Source organism: Poecilia reticulata, linkage group LG2 (genome assembly GCF_000633615.1).
Source record: "Poecilia reticulata strain Guanapo linkage group LG2, Guppy_female_1.0+MT, whole genome shotgun sequence".
NCBI lineage: Eukaryota > Metazoa > Chordata > Actinopteri > Cyprinodontiformes > Poeciliidae > Poecilia > Poecilia reticulata.
This window is the reverse complement of record NC_024332.1, coordinates 29017374-29041244: the sequence shown is the minus strand read 5'-3', so window position 1 is coordinate 29041244 and position 23871 is coordinate 29017374. Positions and strand designations below refer to the sequence as shown.

General features: G+C 38.5%; 1 protein-coding gene across 2 annotated transcripts; it reads left to right on the top strand.

Moving 5' to 3' along the window:
• Positions 1–6876: 6876 nt before the first annotated feature.
• On the top strand, positions 6877–22401 carry glra2 (glycine receptor, alpha 2). 2 transcript variants are annotated; one of them, XM_017302931.1, is made up of 9 exons: positions 6877–7627; positions 8194–8315; positions 11965–12176; positions 14664–14887; positions 16539–16621; positions 16731–16868; positions 16961–17175; positions 19223–19372; positions 20968–22401. In XM_017302931.1, the coding sequence occupies exons 1-9, from the start codon at positions 7542–7544 to the stop codon at positions 21238–21240; spliced, it is 1503 nt and encodes a 500-aa protein (XP_017158420.1). In that variant the 5' UTR covers positions 6877–7541; the 3' UTR covers positions 21241–22401. The 2 variants fall into 2 exon arrangements, with proteins under 2 accessions (XP_017158420.1, XP_008398898.1); XM_008400676.2 differs by having other exon boundaries at positions 6880–7627; positions 12109–12176.
• Positions 22402–23871: the final 1470 nt, after the last annotated feature.

Sequence of the window (23871 nt, the reverse complement as noted above, 5' to 3'; positions counted from 1 at the left end):
TATAAATATTTATTCATAGGACATAATAATAATACTTTCTTGTGGAAGTCTGATAATACTAATACTAGTTTTAGCAGAATATGAGCAACTTTGGGTGGCTAAACTCTGTGATTACACGGTAGAATAATGTCAGTTTTTTTCACTGTCAGTGTTCCTATTCTTTTTTTAAATACATCACTTTATAAAAAGAAAAGGCAACAAAATAATATCCTTTAACCCAAATGCATTTAGCATAGAAGGGCATAAAAATGTGTGAACTATTTTAGAGTTGATCCATGCCACATATTTAGTCACGAGACACAGATATTTACCACATCTCAGCCAGAAAGCTGAAAGATGCCATTTAAAATGTTTAATGAATTAAATGTGTCTAAGATGGATACCAAGCCACTTTCTGTATGAATAGATCAGCTGCTTTCTTAAATTAAACCAGCTTCATTTGATTGCTATAGCCAGCTTTAATGTGTTCCTTCATTAGACAAGCAGCACTCTAGATAATTTCATGCAAACATAACATATCATATGTTCAACCTGCACAAACTCCACTGGATGATATGAACCATGATGTCCATCAGCTTGTTTTTACACAGCTCGTTGGCTAASGAACCATTTATATTTGAAAGTTTTACTCGTGAGATGATTTTCCTCACCACAGTAATATAGATGCGTAAATTCAACAATTATAAATATTTACCAGCGCACTCTGCATTCTGGAGATTAGTTTTTCCATTAATATATGTACTTTTTTTTTTTTTTAAATGCTGCACAGCTAGTGTCCCTCTTGCGAGTAATTGGTCCCAAAACACACATCTAAGCTCCTCTGAAAGGGGCAAAATAAATTGATGGAAACCAGTTAAGCAATTGAATTGCATTCAGTCTTCAATGTATTCCTGCATCACTTTGACAGCTGCACAGCGAGACAAGCCTGCAAGCTACAAATAGATAAACTGTTAGCCAGTGTCAACATGGAAGCAGACGCTGGCTGGATATGAAAAAAATGATGTGTATTTGTGCTTCTTTTGGGGTTTGGGCGACTGCACAGACACGGCAGCAGGGGAGACGTCCCAACATGAAGAAACGTGACAAGTTTGCTGTCGCTCGAACAGTAATTGCTTAAAAAGCTGGACAAAATCGTCTAGTGTATAAGGCATTTTTATTTATTTTTTTGCATTTGTTTTGGCATTGCTTATGTTTTTTTAAGCTGCAGGAATGTGCAGAGACTGGGTGGGTGTGCAGGATGTATGGGAGGTCTAGACAGAGGATCAGCGGTTTTTCAGTGCTCGGTGATGAGGAAAGGCTCTGTGACTGTCAGAGCGCTCCCACTGATAAGGGAGAGCTGTGATTGGCAGATGAGCCACAGTGAAGACCACCACTGCTCCCATCCACTTAGCCTCCAGGAGGAACACAGTGGGGAAAAAAAGCACCAGCATCCCCATAAGCTTATTGGGTGTGCGTACACCTTGTGCTCTCCACGACCTCACTGCTTCAGTGCTGCATCTAGAAAACAATCAAAAAATATTGAACATACGTCTCTGGTGCAGCTATGATGTAAGAGCCGTACAATCTAACTGAGTTTATCGTTCTCCTGTGTGCCTGAAAATAGCTTCATTTTTGCCTCGACAGAGAGCTTATGATAATTGCATTGGGGGTTTTGGCGCTGGAGGATTCTCAAATCCTCCCCGACTCTTTAAAAATTCCTTCATTAAATCCAGCACATTCATCCATTCCACCTCCGCCACGTGTTACTGCTCTGTATCCCTGCTAGGCCTAGGACCAGTTCCACGAGTTGAGTTATAGAGCAAAAAAAAAAAAATTCATTAAGTAGGATAAAGATACAAGGAATCGATGGAGCAATGGATTCTCTGCAGCTTTCAATTGTCTCCAGTCCAGTGCACAGGAGCATCAGGGTGTTAAAGCCTGCTTATTGTTTCCAGGTGAGCTCTGCGGTCCATCAACAACCTCCCAGAAACTGAGCAGGGATCGATGACTGCTCAGCTGTTTTGTACGTACAGCACATGATAAATTTTCTTCAAAAAGGAGCTGCTGGGATGATTTCTGCTGTGAGAAATACTTTTTTTTTTTTTTTTCCTTACGTCACTACAATTACAACTGTAATGTCCTGCCACGTTTAGTATCTTAGCTCTGTTCAGGTGTGAGAATCTGCTGCATTCAGACTAAATGCAACAGGTGAACTATGCTATTGGCATTCAAAATGTGAATTTTAAACGTTTAGAACAAAACCTCTAAAATGTAACTTTTGAAACTACTTTTTTGTGATAGTAACACTCTATTGCAACAAACATGTTTTGTGCAGCGTCTTAAGCATTCATTCTTTTTCTGCTTTTTGTTTTTTTTATTTTTACCAATGTTTTGAAATATTAATACATTACTTTGTATCCATCGACTAATTTGCGGATTAGTTGATGGATTAGTTCTTCCACCTGAGCTGCGGCTCTCAGAAGCTCCTCCAGTGTTACCATAGACCTCTGGGTTGCTTCTCTGGTTAATTGATCTTGTTACGTCACATCATGAATAATAAAGTTAAGTTACACTTTTATGTTTCCTGTTCAACTAGGGGACTTCTGGCAGCTTTGAGTTTTGAGTAAAGGGGTTGAACACAAGTTGTCACAAATTTCAGATTTTAGTCATTTTGCTCCTGTTTCACAATCATGCACAACTTTGTGTTGGCCTATTGCATAAACTCTAAAAATACACTGAAGTTTGAGGTTGTAACTTAAACAAAAAGTTCTCAACGCCTGAGCACTTTTACCAAGCCACCGCATTGTGTGGCCAAATTACCGATCCTTTTTTTTTTTTTTTTTTTGTGGCGTGTGGGCAGCTCCATAACATGCTAAGATTTTAATAGCTGTGTGAGAACAGACAAGCACTTCCAGTTGAAAGAATAGTTGTGCTTTTATTCCCTTCTTTCACAAAGAAATAGGAAGGCAAGCATCCATCTCTGCCCTCATTAACACACAGATTCAACTTGTTCTTCTTTAATTATTTGACCCACCTGGCCTGAAGTCTTTCCTCATGGAAACTAATGGCCAATTGAAGCGCCGGTGGGCTGTCATGACACAAAGATGTGCCAACTGCAGCTGTCTTAGAAAGGAGAATAAGGCACTTCGGTGCAAAGATGACTGTCTCTTATCAGCTAGAAATGTACTCATTAGAGAAGATTTCTGGTTTTAAATATGTTATTTTTGCCACCGTCCCGACACCGTGACATTTGAGCCGTCCGCACGAGAAGATGGTGACGGTGCTGCCCCACATAACTGGCAAAATAAGGTTTGTTTTTTTAATCAAAAGCAAAGAATTTGTTGAATAATTAACTTCGGCATTAAGCATTTATGCTCGGGAACATGCCTTAGAAGGAGCAATGCACACAGCTTCTGTTGACACACAGATGTTATATCCCCAGATCAGGTGAAAAAAAATCCAACATTTTCAAGCATGAGAGCGATTCTGACACTTGTAATTCTGTCAGAGAGAGGACGATTACTTCACCTCAGGCAGGGATGATCTGCTAACTGGACAATAACCAAGAATCAGGCTGAAACGTAATGTTGCCCTGGGGCATGTGGCAGCGGTGAAGCATGAGAGGTGTCAAGAGGAGTCTCACAGCACAATGCTTGTGGATGGGTAGTTATGAATGAAATTATGATTTTTTTATTTTTTTTTCCCCCTCAGTTCTCTCTATAAACTGCCAGGTTAAAAACAATTCAACTTGGGTTATGTTGTTTCCTGAGTTGTTTCAACATCTGTTTAAGCTCAGTGTTTTATTTTTTAATACTAAAAGGTAGGTTAAAGGGACTAACATTAAATCAAGCAGAAAATGGTATGAAAACAAGAACTCATAAGCAAATAATATTCATTGTTACATCTTCTATATCTTCTGTGTTCTTGTAGGAGAGTCTCTCTGTATGTGTGCCAAGAACTGTAACTACACCTCCACAAAATTTTTTCATTATTTTTAGCTAACTTATTATGAACAATTGTATTTGTAGTGCAAAAATGTTTCCCTATTAAACCCTTTAAATCGTTCTTAAGAACAATTTATTCTTGATTTACTATACTTCTTCTTAAGAAGTACAGTTCCTAATGTAAGCTCACAGTTCCACCAGGTGTTTGGTAATTGTTGCTGCTGCTAGTCTGAAGGAGCTGACTGGCGAACGTGTGGCAGAGAGATGCTCTGTGAGGTGAAAGCTCGGCTGGAGACTGAAGCGCCAAGGAGGAGTTTTGTGACAGCAAGCGTTTCAGGTCTCCCTTGGCAACCATTCAGATTGCCAAGGGAGATTCAATGATTTCTCAAACAAGCATGAAAGAATCAAAGCAACACTCCAGGTATGTTTTTGATGAGAGAATAACAAAATAAAAAAAGTCAATCTTTCATCCACGATTTAAAAAACCTATAAACGCTAGCAAATTTAAAGACTAGTCAAATGGATCAATTGAGTCAATCAACATTTTACATGTTGCAGACTCAGCAAGACAGAGGCCTGTGGCCTGTGTGATTGTGGAGACATTGAGGAAGTTACAGAACCAAAGGTTAAACAAACAGAAACAATGCTGAGAACAAAAGCAGAATGCAGCGATGAGCAATGAAACCATGGAGATCAAGTAGGTGGGAGGAGTGATAATAGGCAGAGAAACCAGGTGAGAACAGTCAACACAACGCAGAGCAGCTGGAGGAGAAAGCAGGAATCAGAGGGAAGGATGACTAATAGGAGAGGTTGAACAGAAACACGTCAAACTATTTCAGAAAAAACTATTTAAGACTTAAAAGTCTGAAATACTTTTAAGTCTTTCAGACTTAAAAGCGCATTTTGGTTTAAACTTAAAAGTCTAAACCAAAACGCACTGAGAATGAGACACAAGAAAGAACATAAAGTTGTACATTTTTTTAAAAATATGGCATATTTACTGAATGTTATGATGTTGTGAAATTTTGTGAAATTTTATACTGACCCAATCCTTTAGCTAATAGTTGCTACTAAGCTGAAAGATTTTTCTTTTTTTTTTTTTTTTTGAAAACTGATAACACTGAGTATTTGGTCTAAAATACCCAACACCTGTCCAGACAGCTTCAGCCGAACATCAACCTAGAATTTGGGCTGAAGAAATAACCAAGCCGTCATTGTGTGTGTAACTTTAGCTGCTTCCTCCACAGCACATACGCGTTTGTGTGGAGTGACTCATTCACGCCCGTGGTCCAAGAAGCCTCTGAAACCCACTCATATTCTGAAAACTGTCAGCTCTCCCACCCCAACCTCTGTATTGATACGTCAGGTTGGCATGCATACAAACTAGGACTAAAAATTACTGAGTCTCTGTGATGGTGGCCCACTAAACCTGAGCTCCTCCAGCCTGAGGCTTCTGCATATTTCCTGTCGTCTGCATCAGTGACAGCCAGTCGGCTCTCCGCCGTCTCACTCTGGGAGGCCAACCTTTTAGCATTTTCAGCGATGTGCGTTGGAAATCTGTTTCCAGGGCAACTGGAGTAGCAAATACTCTCAGAGTGGCTTCTCACTGGTGTGTTCTTTGTTTATACCACATGTATATAGATCTGTGAGGATGCCTTGAATCATAGCACAAAAGGGCCACAAGCCAAGACAAATGCATATTTCCATGAAGGATGAAATAGAACTATTATAAATTCATTAACTAATTTAAAAAATTATCAGTCAAAGGAAAGGAGCTAAATCTGAATGAATGAATGAATGAATGAATGAATGAATGAATGAATGAATGAATGAATGAATGAATGAATGAATTGACTTTATGTCAAAATCCTATATCTTGCATAAGATATATGCAAGATATGCAAGATATAAACTTAAACATTTTAAGTTTAAAAAGTCAATTATGAAAACTCAAACATGTAACATGTTGGTTCTATTACAAGATCACTTTATCCTTAAATCTGCCAGAGGTATGAATAATTTTGGTCTTAACTTTGTCTGTGAGGGGTTGGGTGAGACTTCTGCGTGAATTTACACTGAAGATCTCTCCTTTTATTGTTTTGAGACCCTTACATGTTTTTGACTATCAAGTAAATTGTAATATCACATAAAGAAAAGCCAATCTGATCAAATACAAACAATAGTTTTGAATTATTTGCATCTATTGATGCTACCCAGAACAACGTGCCCCAATGTAGAAAAGTTATTGCCCCTTATAATAAATCATGAATTAACTATAATTGATTGTGAGTGCATATTCCGTACAGTAAGATACAAGGACATACAGTGTTAGCATTTCTGTGTATGAAATCGTTTCTATGAATGTTTTATGTAATGTAAAATATTCTGATAATATGAATTCTTTGCTTTCATTAGCTGTAAACTCTGACAATCTAACTTAAAGGAACTACATATATCACCCGTGTGCAATGAATCTACATAATCTGAGTTCTATTTGTTGAATGTAATGTTAGTTTTCAATCATTTTCAAGTTTAATGAGATAAATCTCGATCAATGTCAGTGTGCGGAGTGAAGATGGGAGTGGGCTCCCAAGTGAAATTCTGTGAAACCTTTTGCAATCTCTGAACACTCCAATATAGGAGGGGGCGGGGGGGAACATGCACGGTTTGTAGAAAACACAGTCAAGGACGGAGTCAGAGCGCGGCCAGTCAATCCTCTGTTACAGTGAAACCCCCCTGGGAGCAATAACTCACCATTCAATCTCTGCACCTTTGAAATACAAACACTGTAAATGAAATCGACAGAATCCCCACTCAGAATCGGCAAAAATTCGTATCTTTACTTTGACCTGAAAACGCGAAATATTCCCTCAGAAAGACGTTCAGTTCTGATACGCGGTTGCGCGCACTGGGAGTTTCCCTTTCAAAGCAATCACACGAGGAGGGGGGGGAACTCAGCATTTAAAAGTGCGAGCGTCAATCACCGTGAAACACACGCTGGAGGCAAGTTCCCATATATTCCTGGTGATTACCTCGCTCCTTTATTAGATTTATCCGAACTCAACTCACGTTCGTCACTTTTAAATGCCTTGCGCCTGCGCGTAAAGAATCCGGGAGCTGTCCAAGTGCTGAACTGAAAGAAGAAAAAGAAGAAGGAAAAAACGAGGCGTTCCTGTCTCATTCCTTGGCAGCCCCTCTCACCTGAAAACGGTTTCACTTCATAGATGCCAGCAAGCCTGGAAGCAGGTCGAAGCTTTTTTAGATCTCAATCCGCCGCCTGAAGAGGAGCTGCAAGTTGACGCGTCTTGGAGTTAACATAATTTCGACGGTTATTTTATTTTTTTATTTTTATTTTTTTTGTTTCCCCTCCCACCCCAAGGACTGATGTTTCTCCCCGCGTTTGCTTCGAGCAGTTTGATTTTGTGTGCTGGAGTTTTTCTGTGAAACTGAACTATGATCTTTGGCCGTTTTGAGGAATGTCTCCCGCGTTTCTGCGTGACCCGAGACAGCCCAAACGCCAACGACTTGGTCAGGAGGAGAACGCCGCTGTTCCCGTCTGGATTATGTGTTTGACTGATGTGAACCATATGGAAGAAATAGAATAGAAAAGTGAAGCACATGGGGAAACCACCGGGAATGAAACAATCCTTCTTTAAGGTTTTAGCAGCTATCTTCACATACTTCCTGGAGATGAGCAACTTCAGGTAAGAAATTAGATTTTTTGTGTGTGTGTGTGTTTGTTTGTTTGTTTGTTTTTCACTGCGAGTGAGTTTTATTGTTATTGTTATTTTGAAGTAAAAAAAAAAGGCAGTAATTATTTGAAATATTTAGACTCATTTATTTCTTTAACCCAATTTAACTCAACTATTTGACGAACTAAAAATGATAAAGCATAAAATAGTGTTATTTTTGTTTAATTTGATTTTAAATTTTAAAATATTTAGAATTGTTTTTTGTGCTTGTATTAATTGCTGAGCCATCGCTGCAAATTTCTTGCCGCTTCCACCTGCACGTTTATGCATCTCTGTGGGAATCTCGTGTTATGAACAGATTAGTCCTGTTTCGGAAGGGAAATCACATCTGATAGCTTAATATACGTCTGTGTGCGTGTGTGTCTGCAACTCACACGTTTTCTGTGAGCGCCTCTGACTCCCAGGCAGCTCCTGGGCTACACCGATAAGGTTTAACACCTGCTTTCTGAGCTGCGACTTCTTTCTGATCAAGTGTTTTTTTTTTTCCTCCCCTCCCCTTCACCATGTGTGCTTTCCAGAGCTGTGGTCGCCAAGGAGTACGATTCCAGGTCCTCCTCCAACATGTCTCCATCAGACTTTCTGGACTCCTTAATGGGTCGYMYGTCCGGGTAKGAWSYMMKRAYWAGACCCAATTTCAAAGGTTTGTTCGCAAMCAAATGAGTCTCCACGCACACRCACACACACACACACAMRCACRCACRCACACACACACACACACACACACACACACMCMCACACACMCAYACACRCACACACATTTCACTTCCCACATTTTGAGAACTATAAATAGCCACAGAAATGCCACTGTAAGTGTAAACACTAATCTTTTTAACCAGTTACGTACTGGATACTATCTGTTGCCAAGGAACTGGGCTTCAAGCAACTCGGAGGCAACAATCAATCACTTCAATTAACAGTAACAGCGAGGACCCTGCTTAGATTTAATCACAGTCCACACTGTGCCACTCAATGATGGTTTTCTTATCTGAAAGCTGTCTAAAATTCAATATCCACCTTTATTAAATGTGAGATCAGAATCAGGAGCTGGAAATATCCCAGCAACACAGAAATAAGACACATTCTCACTTCAGACAGGGATGCTGGCTAGACGATTGATGGTGCCCCAGTGGCTAGACTGCAGGCTCTGCTGCTGTTGTTGCTTTGATGCTGAGGACACACACAGTTTCTGTCATTGGAATGGTTTTGAGTGAGCAAAGTTTTCACTTAAGGGGGGGGGGGCTAAGGCCCACTCTTAGCTTCTGGGGTCACCTGGGATGTTGTTTGTTACAGTCCATGGACTCCAGTAGGTAAAGCAGCTTGAAAATACAGGAAGGGGAAAAGCACAATCCATTGTCTGTACCTCGGTTTTCTTGCAAGGTCACAGGGGACTGGTGTTTATCTCCAGCAGTCATAGGGCAAGAGGTGGTGTAGACATGGTCACCAGCCCTTCACAGGGTCACAACAATATAGAACCTCACATTTTTCTTGGAATTTTTACGTCACAGACAAACATATAGTAGCACATTATTGAGGTGAAACTAAAATTATACAATCCACATAGTGTGGTCCTCTTTTTAAAAAAAAAATTATTTCCGTTTAATCCAAAGCTACTTAACACAATTCAGTTCAACCGACTATAGTAAATAGAGCCCACCTGCATGCAATTTAATCTCAGCATGGATGCAGCTGTTTTGTGAAGACCTCAGAGGTCAAGCAGAGAACATTTGTGAGCAACCAGCATCATGAAGAACAAGGAATATATCCGACTGCTCAGGGATAAAACTGTGAAGAAGTTCACAGCTGCAAGCTTTAAGAGCTACAATGGACTAGTTTAAATAAAAGCTTTTTAATATGGCTACTCAAAGTCCAGATTTACTTCTAATAGAGAATCTCTTAAAATTTGTTGATAACACTAACTGAGCCTTAGCTATTCTGCTCTGAATATGGTGGAAACATGTTCCGATTTGTTGGTGGTACAACAGAACATATGCAGTTGTAAATGCAGTGAGTTGGTCTTGCCAAGTAATAACTCAGGCTAGCTAAGCACTCACTAAATGATATCACACGTTTTCAGATTTTTACTTGTTTGTTTCTCTTCTTGACTTTTATCCACTGCACTGTGTTTGTGTATGACATAAACTCTGAATAAAAAGAGTCAAAGTTTTTAACTGAAAAAAAAAACATGAAAGAGGGTATGAATATTTAATTCCTGTATGCCATATATTCTTTGTCTCTCAGGGGAATCTGGCACATGTCAAGATTTCTGTGACACATATGAGACGATAAGAAGAATTGTTATATTTTTAGGTAGTATTGATACATAAAACATCAATTTTGCTGATTTTAACCTGGTTGTTGTAATGCTAGAAGATGCATGGACGTGAGAGCGGGGTTCTCTCTCTGTTTTAAACACATAGAGCTTCACATGTTGCAGTCAGAAAACCAACAAATCCACATTAAGCGGCTGTGCTGTAAACAGTTAGTTTTTGCTCATGAAACTGCTAGACGTACTTTGAAGAGTGTCGAACCGTGTTTCTAAAGAGGCTGACCTAGATTTCCAATGCCGAGTTTGTTATGAGGAGCTGCTGCCAGTTACCTCTTTCTGCTGTAAAAATGTGGAAACTTGACAACAAACAGAGGCAAATATTAATACAGAGAACCATGAAATATTGATGTGAAAAACACAGGGGAAAGGCAGTAGGAAGAGCTTACAACTTCACTTATCAGCTTGGGGAGAAAGATTTGCTGTGACTCGTAATGCAAGTCTTGCAAAGATATTTTAGTTCAGGGAGTTTCAGAGAAAAACTACCTTCCCTATTGGAGTATATAGGATAGATTTCCTTATTCTGTTGTAGAGAATATGTTTATTTGATGGTTTAGAATTGAAGCATGACCTTTCACTATCAAATGCATTTGCTTTGTTAATTTACTACAAATGAACATTTTATGGTGATTTTGATATATTTGATGATTTTTTTTTTACTGATCATAACCCCAACTTATATTTGCAGCACCAAGGAGTACCTCAAGTATTCTTTTTTCATGCTATAACCACAAACTGGATACAATTCATCTGGATATAACGTGACAGCATGTCGGAAAGAAAACTAGTTCATAGTTCAAAATGTGTTGCATAAATCTAAAAAGAAAATAAAAATAAAAATCTGGTGTGTATTCTTATTAAGCCCCCTTTCCTCTGATAATATAACATCCTCTACATTCAATTGCCTTCAGAAGCCATCTCATCAGCAGACAGAGTCCACCTGTTTGCATTTTCATCTCCATTTGTTGGACAAGCCCAACAAGTGAAGCATTATTCAGAGAAGCAGCCATGTGATCCACTGTAATTGTGGAGGAGCTGCAGAGATCCACAGCTCAGGAGGGAAATTCTGTCAACAAGGCAGCTGCTAATCATGCTCTCAGCAAATCTGGGCCTGACGGAGGACAGGCAAGAAGAAATACGTTGTTTAAAAAAAGTCCTTAGAAGTCCCTTTGAAGTATTTTTTTATTATTATTATTTTTTACAAGCCAATAAAGTGGACAAACAAATGTTTGGAAGAGGGTTTGCTTGTGAGATGAGACCAACACTGAACTCTGTGRCCTACATGTATATTACATGTATGTGTGATACAAAATTGTCTCTGCACACCACTTCAAAGGGACAGTATTGTGTTTTCATAGAAACATCAAGTGGACGACCATGTATCAATTTCCTTTCACGTCACATCTATGTATTGATCCACTACGTAAAATCCCAACAAAATACATTGATGTTTGTGGTTATAATGTGACAAAATGTGATAAGGGTGTGAATACTACTGCAAGCCTCTGTATTATAAGAACAGCTTCTTTTTGGTGTCCATGGAAATTTTGCTGCTCAGATAATTCATTSCTCAGCTGACACACCACTCTGTGTGTTTGCATGTCTTTGACTCTATGTGCATGAATCCTCTATTCAATGTGTTACCGACAAATTACCCTAAAGGATTACCTCCATTAGACATCATTTCAAACATCATTAAGCCAATGCTAATAACCAATCATAATGTTAAGTTTCATTTTAATTGCTCTTGTCAAGCATTGAGSCCAAAAAGCAGATGCAGTAGTTTCACATACAACTCTTACCACCGCCCSGATGACATACAGAAGCCTGCTTGTTGTATTGATGCATGTTTGAATACACGGCAAAGCAGCAGCCCGAAATTCACTCTCACCTCAAAGGCCCTGCTTAAACATGTGGTTAAAGGCTTTGTTTCCCCCTGTCATGTCATTGTCATTCCATTTCACAGGTCCTCCTGTAAACGTTACATGCAATATTTTTATCAACAGCTTCGGCTCTGTCACAGAGACGACGATGGTGAGTTCTTCTGGATTTTATATTGACGTCTTCCCTGTCCGATTTGTGAATGTGTTATTTATTCCTCAACCTGCAGGTCCACCAGTTAATGTTACCTGCAACATATTTATCAACAGCTTTGGTTCAATAGCAGAAACTACTATGGTGAGTGGCGTGTTGTGCGAAGCCCTGACCTCTTCTCTGGAATCCAGATTGAATCATTCTGTTTTTGCCCAGTGCTCTTTTGTTTCCTACTTTATTTAATTCATGCATCTTTTATGATCATCACYGACTCAATTGGCGGGTTAAGTATTGATTTCTGTCCCCATGTGGCCCTTTGTAAACATGTTTGCTCACGTCTGAACTCCAACAAACTGAAACAAGTAATTTAGTTTKAGCGTAGTCAATAAGTAGCAGCAGGAGGTAGAGGGAATTTTAAACTTTGCACTAAAGCATCCGTTTGTCAAATGGGGGGAGAAAAAAACAAAAAACATAGCATCTATGAGAACATGCAAACTAATCAAGATCAAAGGACGCATAATGAGAGATAATAACCACTTAGATAATAAATGGAAAATGTTAATTTGTGCAGGGAGCGGGAAGACGCGCAACTGCCAGGGAATTACACAGCCTCAGACAGGCATGGCAAATACTTGGAACCGCCAATATGCTGATGAAATGTCAAACAACATAAGGGCTTTTCATCATCATGACATATCAATTACTCTGAGCAACTGAGCTTTCTGACAGTTCATACTACTTACTGTAGTATCAGAGCTCCCCTCATCCAGCTGTACTAATCCATCATTTATTTACCTTCTATAAATGCTAATTCTGACAAGAAACCAATGGAAAAAGGTCAGTTTAGGTCAAATTGTAACACTATCTGATCAAGAGAAGACATGTTTGGATGATTAAGACTCTATGGGCACCTCGATGATGGATGTTCTGATGCAAAACATGTTTTTAGAGTTATGCTCACTCATCGACCTTTCCATTAATTGTCCAGTGTTGTGTTGCGATGTTGCAAAACTGTGTTTGATGAGAGGCAAATACTGTAAGTTTCTAAGCTTCACTAAATTAAAACGTGTGCTTGTTAATGTGGAAATTATCTATTTTATTATTTATTTTGTTGCTTGATGATGAATGATAAATGATGACATCTGCCAACTTTGCATGAATCTTATGATAATATTGAGCTTTCAGTGAAATGTTYAACCTGTTCTTTATTCTGGCTGGGATCATTATCCATGGGTTCACAAGTTGAATTTATTGAAGGCTTTGTCTAAGCCATATATGGCAGACTGAAACATAAATACACACTGCTGTTAATATCTGGTAAATTATTGCCCCTCAACAACAAGAGTATTGTTGCCATCAACAAGCTTGTATTATTTTATCTGTATCTTTGAATATTCTTGAAGATTAAACTGCAGTCAGGAGGACCGGTCTTTCTAGYAGAAATGKTGWACCTAATTTATTTTTGGTTGATTTTGTGGCACAGAATAAGGTTTTAAGCATCATCTGCAAATTGATAAAAAAGATWGAAGTTCTGGCTATTCCTCAATTATATTGCTAGTCCTTTTCACAAACATGTTAGTTTGGGACCACTGTCTTGTTAAAATACCTCCTGATGTCCAAAGTTCAACCATCTGGCTGTTCATTTAAAGTCTAGTTGAGGAATCTGGAGATAATTTTCCTTCTTTCCTATTCTATTCACATTGAATGACGAACTAGTTTCACTTTAAGCAAACCAGCCTCTCATTTGACCCAAAAATGTTGTTTTTTTCGGAACGCATCTGTTTTGTCTACGGTGGATTAAAACATTTGATCCATTTTGGTTCATGAGTTATTCCACAACACCTCAACAAATTTGTTTAATATTTGGGTAATTTTTCGGACTTGATTCAGCTTGGTACATCCAAATGGCATATCCAAATTACAAACAGCTTCCAAAAAGAATTTCTAAATTTCCAATGTTCCTTCATAATTAAGCTACCACTTCCGTAGATTTTCCCATTTGTTATTTTCATTGGACTAACCAGTATTTTTTATTGTACTAGTGAGGAAATATCTGCGGCTTCCAATCGTGGTCACTAACTAAATAAATGATTCAGTGAATGTACATATATATTTAAAAATATTTAACTTGGGTAGATTAGAGAAAATAACTTGTAAATCTAAACTTGTGAACCCAAACATCATGTTTCACAAAAATGATTCCACCCTGGAAAATGATCCAAATAGATAATTTTCTATCATAGCATGTAAACTTTCAAACAATATATTGAAGTATGTTTTGAGTATGTGTACATTTTAAATTAAGCTCYTGAGTTTGTGATGTAAATGTGGRCAGAGTGTGTTAATCTACATATTACATAGTTTAAGTAATGCATAATCTTTGGTACAATGTTCTGCTTTCTTGATAAATTCCCTTATTTATCAGTGATAGAAACAAATTTTTATGCATCTGAAAACAGAATTACTGTAACTACTATTATGTTATTATCATTATTATAATTTTTCTAGCTGAAAAAGAGGCACATTAAAAACAAGATAATGTGCGACTGGTATTTCCACCGCCAGCATGCATTTCTCTCAGCCCCAAATCGCTCCGCAGCAAATATGCAAAGCTGCTTGTGGTCTCTGCAGGATTACAGAGTGAACATCTTCCTGCGGCAGAAGTGGAATGACCCACGGCTGGCGTATAGTAAATACCCAGACTCCTCGCTCGACCTCGACCCTTCCATGCTGGACTCCATATGGAAGCCAGATCTTTTCTTTGCCAACGAGAAGGGGGCCAACTTCCACGACGTCACCACGGACAACAAGCTGCTGCGCATCTTCAAGGATGGAACTGTGCTTTACAGCATCAGGTGAAGTTGAGCAATTTTAAATATCAGAGCTGTAAAAAGGTACTCTGCATTGCTTTACACATGTACACACACACCTTGACTTTTCATATTTTGCTGTGTTTACACTTCAGTGAGTTTTATTTGGATTTTATGTGATAAATCAACCAACTCAAGACTTGAGACTGGAGAATAGCTCAGTCATCATCCAAATAATGTGTGGCAAGACATAAACACTGATGTTCACAGACTCTCTCTATTAACTTTGAAAGGCTGGAGTTATTTTGCAAAGGAAGATGTTTCTGAATGTGCAGAGCTAGAAACAATATAAGCTTGCAAGTTGAACTGATCGGAAAGTCGGATGTAGAGAGGGAGCCTAAATGTAAATAAAAAAAATATATATATTTTCGATTTGTATTTATGAAAAACATAGAAGTCATTATACATGTTTCTTCCATTGGATATTTATAATACACTTCATGTGGGCAATCATAATCATAAAATACCAACAAATAGCATTGAAGTTTGTGGTTTGAATGTAACAAAATGTGGAAAAGATTAAAGAATATGAAAACCTGCAGGCCACATGAAGCCCCCTCCACCTTAGAAGAGAATCTAGTGAGTTAAAGTATATAGCTGTTTTATTCAGACATTATTACAGATTTCTGCATATTTTAACCTCTTATTCCTAAGAGCTGATGAACTGTTAGCAGTTACAACTAATTTAAGTTTTAGCTGGAGTTTCAGAGTTCTGAGTGAAATAATGAATGATCCAATCCCTTATAAACCAAAACCTCCACAGCGTGCATTCCACCAGAAGACATTCAGTTACTGCTTTTCTTAAATTTCCTCAGACTTCAAAGACTCTAAGATGTAAAGCATGTCATTTTAAATTGATCTTATCTGTTATGTTCACTWCTTTGAAATATGTTGAACATCAGTGGATTTCTAAGGCTGTTTTTATTCATATTATTCTTTCATTGAAAAGAGCTCAGATTGAAAAAGGCAAGCTCATGTCAGGGGCTTTGGATGGAAATCTAAAAGAAAAGAAAAGAAAGACGTTTTTTCCCCTTTATTTTTGCCTSTATGCACAGAAWAGCTTAGAGACTACACTGTGTGTGTGTGTGACATTTATAGGGTCTCTCGGCTTTAACTGTAAACATAGTCCAGGTACAAGACTTGAAAACAGGTTACCTCTTATTTCAATACAACCTCTGTCACATGCACCATTCAATTTCTTTCASCAGAGATGCAATGGAACATGGATCAATTTTGAGTCCATTTGGCGAGCAGCTCGGSGCTGMGTGGTGCACAGGTGCAGCGGTAGAGTAGGTGAATGAGAGAAATGAAAGGTGGTTAACCACACTCTTCAKTYGGGGGGGAGAGGAGAGAAATGACAGAGTGGGCAGACTGCCGACCACAATGCATCACTGAAACAATAAGTTGCAGTAATGAAAGTGTGATGGGAACCCGTTGAAGGGAATCYTACGAGATACAACGGAGGTTCTCACCGGACCCAATACAGAGATTGCAAAAAAAAAAAAAAATGTACGGACAGTAATGTGATTCTTCAATCTATTGTCAAATCATGTGTTGAGGCCCCAGTTCAAGGTTTCATAAACATATTCGGCCGGACCCACCTTGTTTTATAATACGTCCCTCTCTTATATCACAGGTTGACTCTCATTCTGTCCTGTCCGATGGATCTGAAAAACTTTCCCATGGACGTTCAAACTTGTACGATGCAGCTGGAAAGTTGTGAGCATTTGATGTTTTTCTTATGTTTTTTTTTTTGTTTTTTTTCTGGACTCTTCTGATGGAAAATCTGCTCTTTATCTTAACTCCTCCCATCATTTATTACCTTCAGTTGGCTACACCATGAATGACCTGATTTTTGAGTGGCTGGAGAACGGCGCGGTGCAGGTGTCAGAGGGACTCACCCTGCCTCAGTTCATTATGAAGGAGGAGAAAGAGCTGGGCTACTGCACTAAGCATTACAACACTGGTCAGAAAGCAACTAAGCACACCTTGTCTAATTAACCTAGCCTCTCTGAATTGCATTTGTCTAATCGAATTACATTTGTTCCCACGCTGCAGGTAAATTCACCTGCATCGAAGTAAAATTTCACCTGGAACGACAGATGGGCTACTACCTGATCCAGATGTACATTCCTTCACTTCTCATYGTCATCCTCTCATGGGTGTCTTTTTGGATAAATATGGATGCTGCTCCTGCAAGAGTGGCATTGGGCATCACCACTGTGCTTACGATGACCACTCAAAGCTCTGGCTCTCGAGCTTCTCTTCCAAAGGTACAATTATATTTTTCTCTTTGACCATCACAAGTAATATGCAGGGTGGCAGATCTTTTATTTTAGTGCAAAATGTCATTCAGGGGTACATAAAGGTTTCCAGTAGAACATGTGGCTGTAGTACATYGTCTTCCTTTCATACTCCTGAAACTCCTTACCTTGTGTTTAGATCCATTCATCTCAAGAAAAGCATTCCYGTAGCATGCTACTGCCATCACTATGTTTCATGGTGGGAATAATGTGTTCAAGTTAATGGACAGTGTTTACATTTTGTCACATTTAAGGCCAAAAGGTTGCGTTTGGATGTCTTTCGACTAGCGCACGTTCTACTTGCTTGCTGTCCTCCCTACGTAGCTTGTGGCAGAGGCGGACTTCTTCTTGCTTTCTTTTTACCACTTCTCTGCAAAAGCCAATTTTGTACACTTCACAAGCAATAGTTGTATATGAACTGATTTCTAACCCCCACACTTGCCCCTCTGAGGATTTTTTGCAGCTCTTCCAGAGTTGGCCTTTTGTTTGCTTGTCTGATTAACTTCTCTCCTTGTCTGACTTGTCAATAGAATAAGCTGATTACATACACACATGATTACACAAACACATGAAATGAACACATTTCATGTGTTCATGAAATGTGTTCATGAACACATCATGAACACATTTCATGATGTGTTCATTATTTCATGAACACATCATGAAATAATGGTTTGTCTAAAAGAAGAGAGAAGGAAAATTGAAGAAGTGAAAGTCTAATTTGTACCGTCAGTCCATGTGCTTAAAAAATAATTGAAGATCATTGATGTTTTGATCACTGAAAAGTCAAAGGAATGTGACAGTCGTGGTCGTGATAAGCGTATGGAAACCTTTCCAGGGTGTTTATGTCAGATCACTGAATTTTACCAATCAAGCAACACTCATGTTTTATGAGTGTTCTGTTTTTACAAAAAATATGTGAGTAAGTAAACATTTTTTTRTATAGTACCTTTCAAGACAAACCTCACTAAAGGGTTCAACAAAAAAAAAAAAAAAAAAACATGGAGTTGCTGCATGTGAACTTAAGTCTGTAATGCATAGATCAGTTGCACTCACCACATTTTGTCTTGATTTAAGTGAATATTGATGRCACTTAAAACTATGGCAGCAATGTTTCAGAAGAGATGCTCTAACTCAACTCAAACACAAACGCAAATACAATCACAATGACACAATAAAAAAACAAATAAATGTATATTCTATTTAAATGACACGGCTATCGTTAATCAGAAACAAGACTATAATGATTGTACTCCTCATTCAATGTACCCTGAAGTCAACATCATAATTGGTTTTGGATGATTGTCACAGAGACCATGTATGCATTACAAACAGCAGAGCAACACTGCAAATGCCTACTTTCAATTATGGAAAACAGGCAACACACTCACTGTGAAGAGTCCTCTGGCACACTGAGTTGGATCTCAGCGATCAATCAATCTCATCATTATCAAAGGCTACAGCCGGCGTCATGAAAGACATGAAAAACACAGACGTGCTGATAAGCATTTCAAGAGGAGCTTTTGAGAGCTTTGACTCGTGGAAACAATAACTCAGTGTGCCTTTAAGGGTCCTTGGATTTCTGAGTTGCTTTCTGAACAAGCCGTTCAGCGTGATGAACAGGCGAGGTCTCAGGGATGGGAAGGAAAAACTGCAAACGTCATGCTAGACTTTCCAAAAATTACAGATCAAAACCAGCATTTAGAGGTATATCTGATTATTTTTCTATTGTTATGTGCCAGTCTAACACTGACATTAACAGCAACCAGGCAAACYTTCCAAGCTAGCACTTAAGATATCTACGCTTAGTTATTTTTATTTGAATGACACATTTAGCCAACAAAATSTGTAATAAACTTTGCAGCGCATGAAGTGAATATATAAATTAAACTCTGATTTAAGTTTCATAGCTGGATCACAGTTTGAAGTGAAATCAAAAATTCATGCTGCATTTGATTTGTGAGTTGATGCTGTCACCTTGTTGGGACTAACAAAGAAAATCTGTTTTGTCTCTCAGGTCTCGTACGTGAAAGCCATTGATATCTGGATGGCTGTGTGTCTGCTCTTTGTATTTGCTGCATTGCTAGAATATGCTGGGGTTAATTTTGTCTCCAGGCAACAGAAAGAGTTCCTCCGCCTGAGGCGAAGACAAAGAAGGAATCACAAGGTAAGGTTTCAAAGATTTCACAAGGCTGCTGTTTGCATAGGACACTTTTAGAGCACACCAGTTTGACTTTGTGGCTCAGTTTTTTTTTTCCATCTACATACCAAAATCACCTTCAAAAAGTAAGAAAAAGTATTTCGAAAGCAGCTACAACACGACTGCAGGTTTTGTATTTGCACCTGAAAGAGCAGGCCAATCCCATTTWGCTACAAAAAGAAGAGGTTTACGTRGCACAAAAAGGTACAAATTTACCAGACAATATACCAAAAATCAGGTTAGCACCCTGACGACGCTACATGGAAATGAATGGCCCAAAAATGTGATTTATGTACAGAACTTAATAAGACCTTTTGAATAAATCACAAAAGCACCTTGTTGTTTATTTTTAAAAACATAATCCTTGAATAAGGCTACACCTTTGTTTGTCTAATTAACAGTTTATCTTGAAGCCTGCCACTCTAATCAGAAGTTTGTAACTTAAGATAGCAGTTTTAGCTTTAGTTCAGTTAGCACAACCAACTTTAGATCTGTCATCCTTCTTTATTTGGCTTTTTCTGTGAAATCTTTCATATTATTGGAATTAACGCATGCATTTAGATTTTTCCTGATGTAGTGTTTTTCCACTGGGGGAATATTTTTAGAATTCTGTGACAAAAAGTAATTATTTGCTTTAATACACCTTGAGTAAATTGTGCTTGAAATTGAATGTTTTTCTTTGTGAAGTAAATACAAAGCGTTTTGCAAGGTTAGGTAAAGGCTGAGCAATAGGGGGCGCTAATAACAGGAAATAAATATAAGCAAAAGCAACATCAAACTTTTAGAGTTAGAAAGTTGGAAACTTCTAAGCCTCAGACATTTTAAAGAGCTTCCTGCAAAATAAACTTAAACTGACTTTAATTTAGCTAAGAACTATTTAAACACTTAAATACACTCCTATACCAGAGAGGTTATGACATTTAGCCCAAGATAGCTAGGCATTATTAAGCATAAATAAGGGAAAAGGGAGAGTTATGTCAAAGTTTACTTTGCTGTAATGAAGCATCACTGTGAACTCTATACCCTTCTATACACCCTTATGCAGCATTCAAAACTTGTCAAGTAAGTGATAAATTAAAATCAGTGTCTTTATTGTGAGTGTGTATAGTTCACACAGACGTTCAAATATTAATCAAAATGACATCATAAAACTTTTAATTTCTCTATGAAAGAGGGTTGTGTTTACCGAAGGCATTAAAATAAACACTGAGCATATGCAATTATTAGAAAGCTACTGACATGCCCTTCAGCCTCCATTCTTCGCTTTAGTACAACTGTAGAAAGTTGCAGGTAAATGTGAAATGGGAGATGCGTTGCGCTAATATTGTTTGGTTGAAATTAAGATTCAACCCCTGCAGCAGTCATACCATTGCTTTTTCATTAAAGTGCATCTGGTTATCCTGTGAATTCTAATTAATTTAGAAGAGTTTGTAACATCTTGTGATTAACATTCATGTATAATCACTGTATTACAGAAATGCATGCCTCTGGCCACTGAAACGCAAAGCGCGACACTTGAGCCGTACATACAGCCATCATCCACATATTCCCTTGTTTTTCAGGAAGATGAAGGCCGATTTAATTTAACTGGGTACAACATGAGCCAGTGCATGCCAACAAAGGATGGCTCGGCTGTTAAGAATGCGGTTCCCGCCACGAACCCCCAGCCTTCAACTCCAAAGGACATAGACGCTATGAGGAAAAAGTTTGTGGACAGAGCCAAGCGGATAGACACAATCTCCAGGGCGGCCTTCCCGCTGGCTTTTCTGATCTTCAACGTCTTCTACTGGATCACATATAAAATCATCCGACACGAAGACGTTCACAAACAGTAATGACTTAACCCTCTGCTGATAAAGTTTTATCTTCCCATTTCTCAAATTGAGAAATGCTCGGGAAACCGTGTGCCGAGAGGCACCACGGTGACAATGGAGATGCTTTTTCAGGGATAATGTACAATGTTCATGCGTCATAAAGATCAAATGCTATTGTATCTGGTGAGGTGAAGGTTCTTGAGAAAAAAGATGCTTTGTTTGTTCTTGTACTGCTGCATAATATCTGATGCAGACTTAGTTCGCTGCTGGAGAAGATGGACCAAAACCCCCTTGAATCGCCCAGCCCTGGCATCTCTACAACGAAGGAAACATTCCATGGGTTTGTGACTGTAGCTAGCTTAGACCTTCAAAGACCTTTTTGATGCAAAATTTCTTATTGAGGATGTTCAAACTGTTTTATAGTGTAGTATTGTTTTTTGGCACTTCTTCCTCTCTGTCTAAAATAAGTTCTAAGCAAGCAGAGCATGTATAGATGTATTAAATATTAAGGAGCTGCACATGTCTCAGGTACGGCTGTGAAGGAAGGAGATGGAAATCTGGGGAAGGAGCCTGGAGATTCCATTTTTATGAAATACCTGAAGCCTTAGATATTTGATTTGGTTTGGATGAAGTGCTATGCTCTTGTATTTTTTTCACGCTTCTATCTAACAAGTATTCACGGATAACTGATGTCACACAAAGTTGTGAAATTTGTTCACGTGTTTTTAATTTCTGCCTTCCATTTTTGAAGTGATTTACTAAATAAGCTGTCACAGACTGACTTTTAAACAAATGTATAACTGGGCAAGCAAACTCTGATTGTACATTATTCTGTGTTGTCATATGCATATTTATTTATACCCCAGGCAATTACTCCAGGTATATTTCGTACTCTGTTTTGTAGATTTAGCTAAATGAAATATTTATTGTAACGACTCAAAGGTTATGTTTATAAAATTGATATCTTTGTGTAAACCTATTCAGCTTCCACTGCAGACTATTTCCTTCACTTTGAGTATTCATGGATGCAATCAGCAGTGAAGAACAAGTCTTCATTCAACATTCATAGTACAGAGCAGCTAATGGCAATTGCACTCCTGGGAAATATCTTTTCTTAAACGTTATTCATGAAGAAAGATGATTTACTGGCTTGTATATCAATAAAACTGACTGTGCATCATGTTTATCTTATCCTCTCCTGAAATGTATAAGAAAGTAGTAGAGTAGTTCAAAATTTTGAACGTGAGGTTCTGTTAAATGTGGCCAGTTGGTAGCACTGTTGGCTTGTAGCAAGAAGGTCCTGTTTGAATCCAGACCTTGAATCTTTGTGCATGGGGTTTGCATGTTCTCCGCATGCATGGGTTCTCTCTGGGTACTCCAGCTTCCTATCACAGTCTAAAAACATTATTTTTAGGTTAGTTGCCCTTAAGTATGAATGTGGGTATGCATGGTAGTTTTTGCTGTGTGTCTCTGTGTCGCCCTATGATGGACTGGTGACATGTCCAGGGTGGGTGCACACTACCTCTCGCCCAATGACAGCTGGAGGTAGGCACTGGTGCTACACTCGCTCTCTTTTGATTTCAGTTAAAATACCAGTTTGAACAAGTTGACATATTAGCACTCAAAGTGGATCAAAGTGACCCCCGATAGTAGCTGCTATTTGTTGCAGACATATGCCATATTTTCTTACAGAAGACTATGACAAGGATATAGAAAATCACTGTAAATAAACAGTTGGCAAAGTGGGTGCAGAACAGTACAATCTGATGTAGTGTTATTATTAAAGGTCCATCGATAGATTTCCCCATTTTGTACGTAAAAAGTCAATTGCAAAGCAATCAAAAATAAAAAAGTACAAAATATCAAAGCAAAAATCGCCAACATACTCAGAAATAATTATTTGATCCCCTGGTTAATCAAATAATTAATTGTAAGTTTCTTACAATTAAATTAACTATGTCTATTTATAAAGGAAGATCAGTAGAGGTGCACTGCCTCCTATCCTAGTCCATTTCAGTGTAAATAACTGCCCAAAGCAAACAGCAAACATTCACTTAAAAATATTAGCATAAACGGCCATAAGTGTAGAGACCGGAGTTGTTTTAAGATGGTAGAACTTTAGTCATTTTAGTCTGTTGTTTCCAGCCTGTAGGGGCCAAATGAAAATGCTGGGAGATTTATATGGCATGTGAATCATCAACTACTAAACTTTAAAAATTACGAACAAGTTTAATAATTATTAATGTTTGGTCATAAAGGCAAGGTAGAGAATCATATCATGGAATATGGGAAAGGCTTTCCTCTCATCTCCGGGCCAATAAGTCAGGGTGACGACGTGAGTGATGGATCACTGGGTGGCCTCGGGTGACGAAGATGCGATCTGACAGCGGGTATCCAAAGAACGTGTAACGATAATGGACTTCACACTGCAGTTTAAAGATTCTGTCACTTTGTGTTTGACTGCTGCCTGACTGGCAAATCGAGAAGAGGAAACAATGGAGAAATGCCCTCAATGATTCATAGTACCCATACCATGTGTTCAGGAAAGGCGTTTGCTCGATTTGAAGGGTGTGGAATAATTCAACCGAGACTCATAAATGTGGTGAATTACTAAACAAAGAGTAAATATGCATTGTGCTTTACTTATCCTGT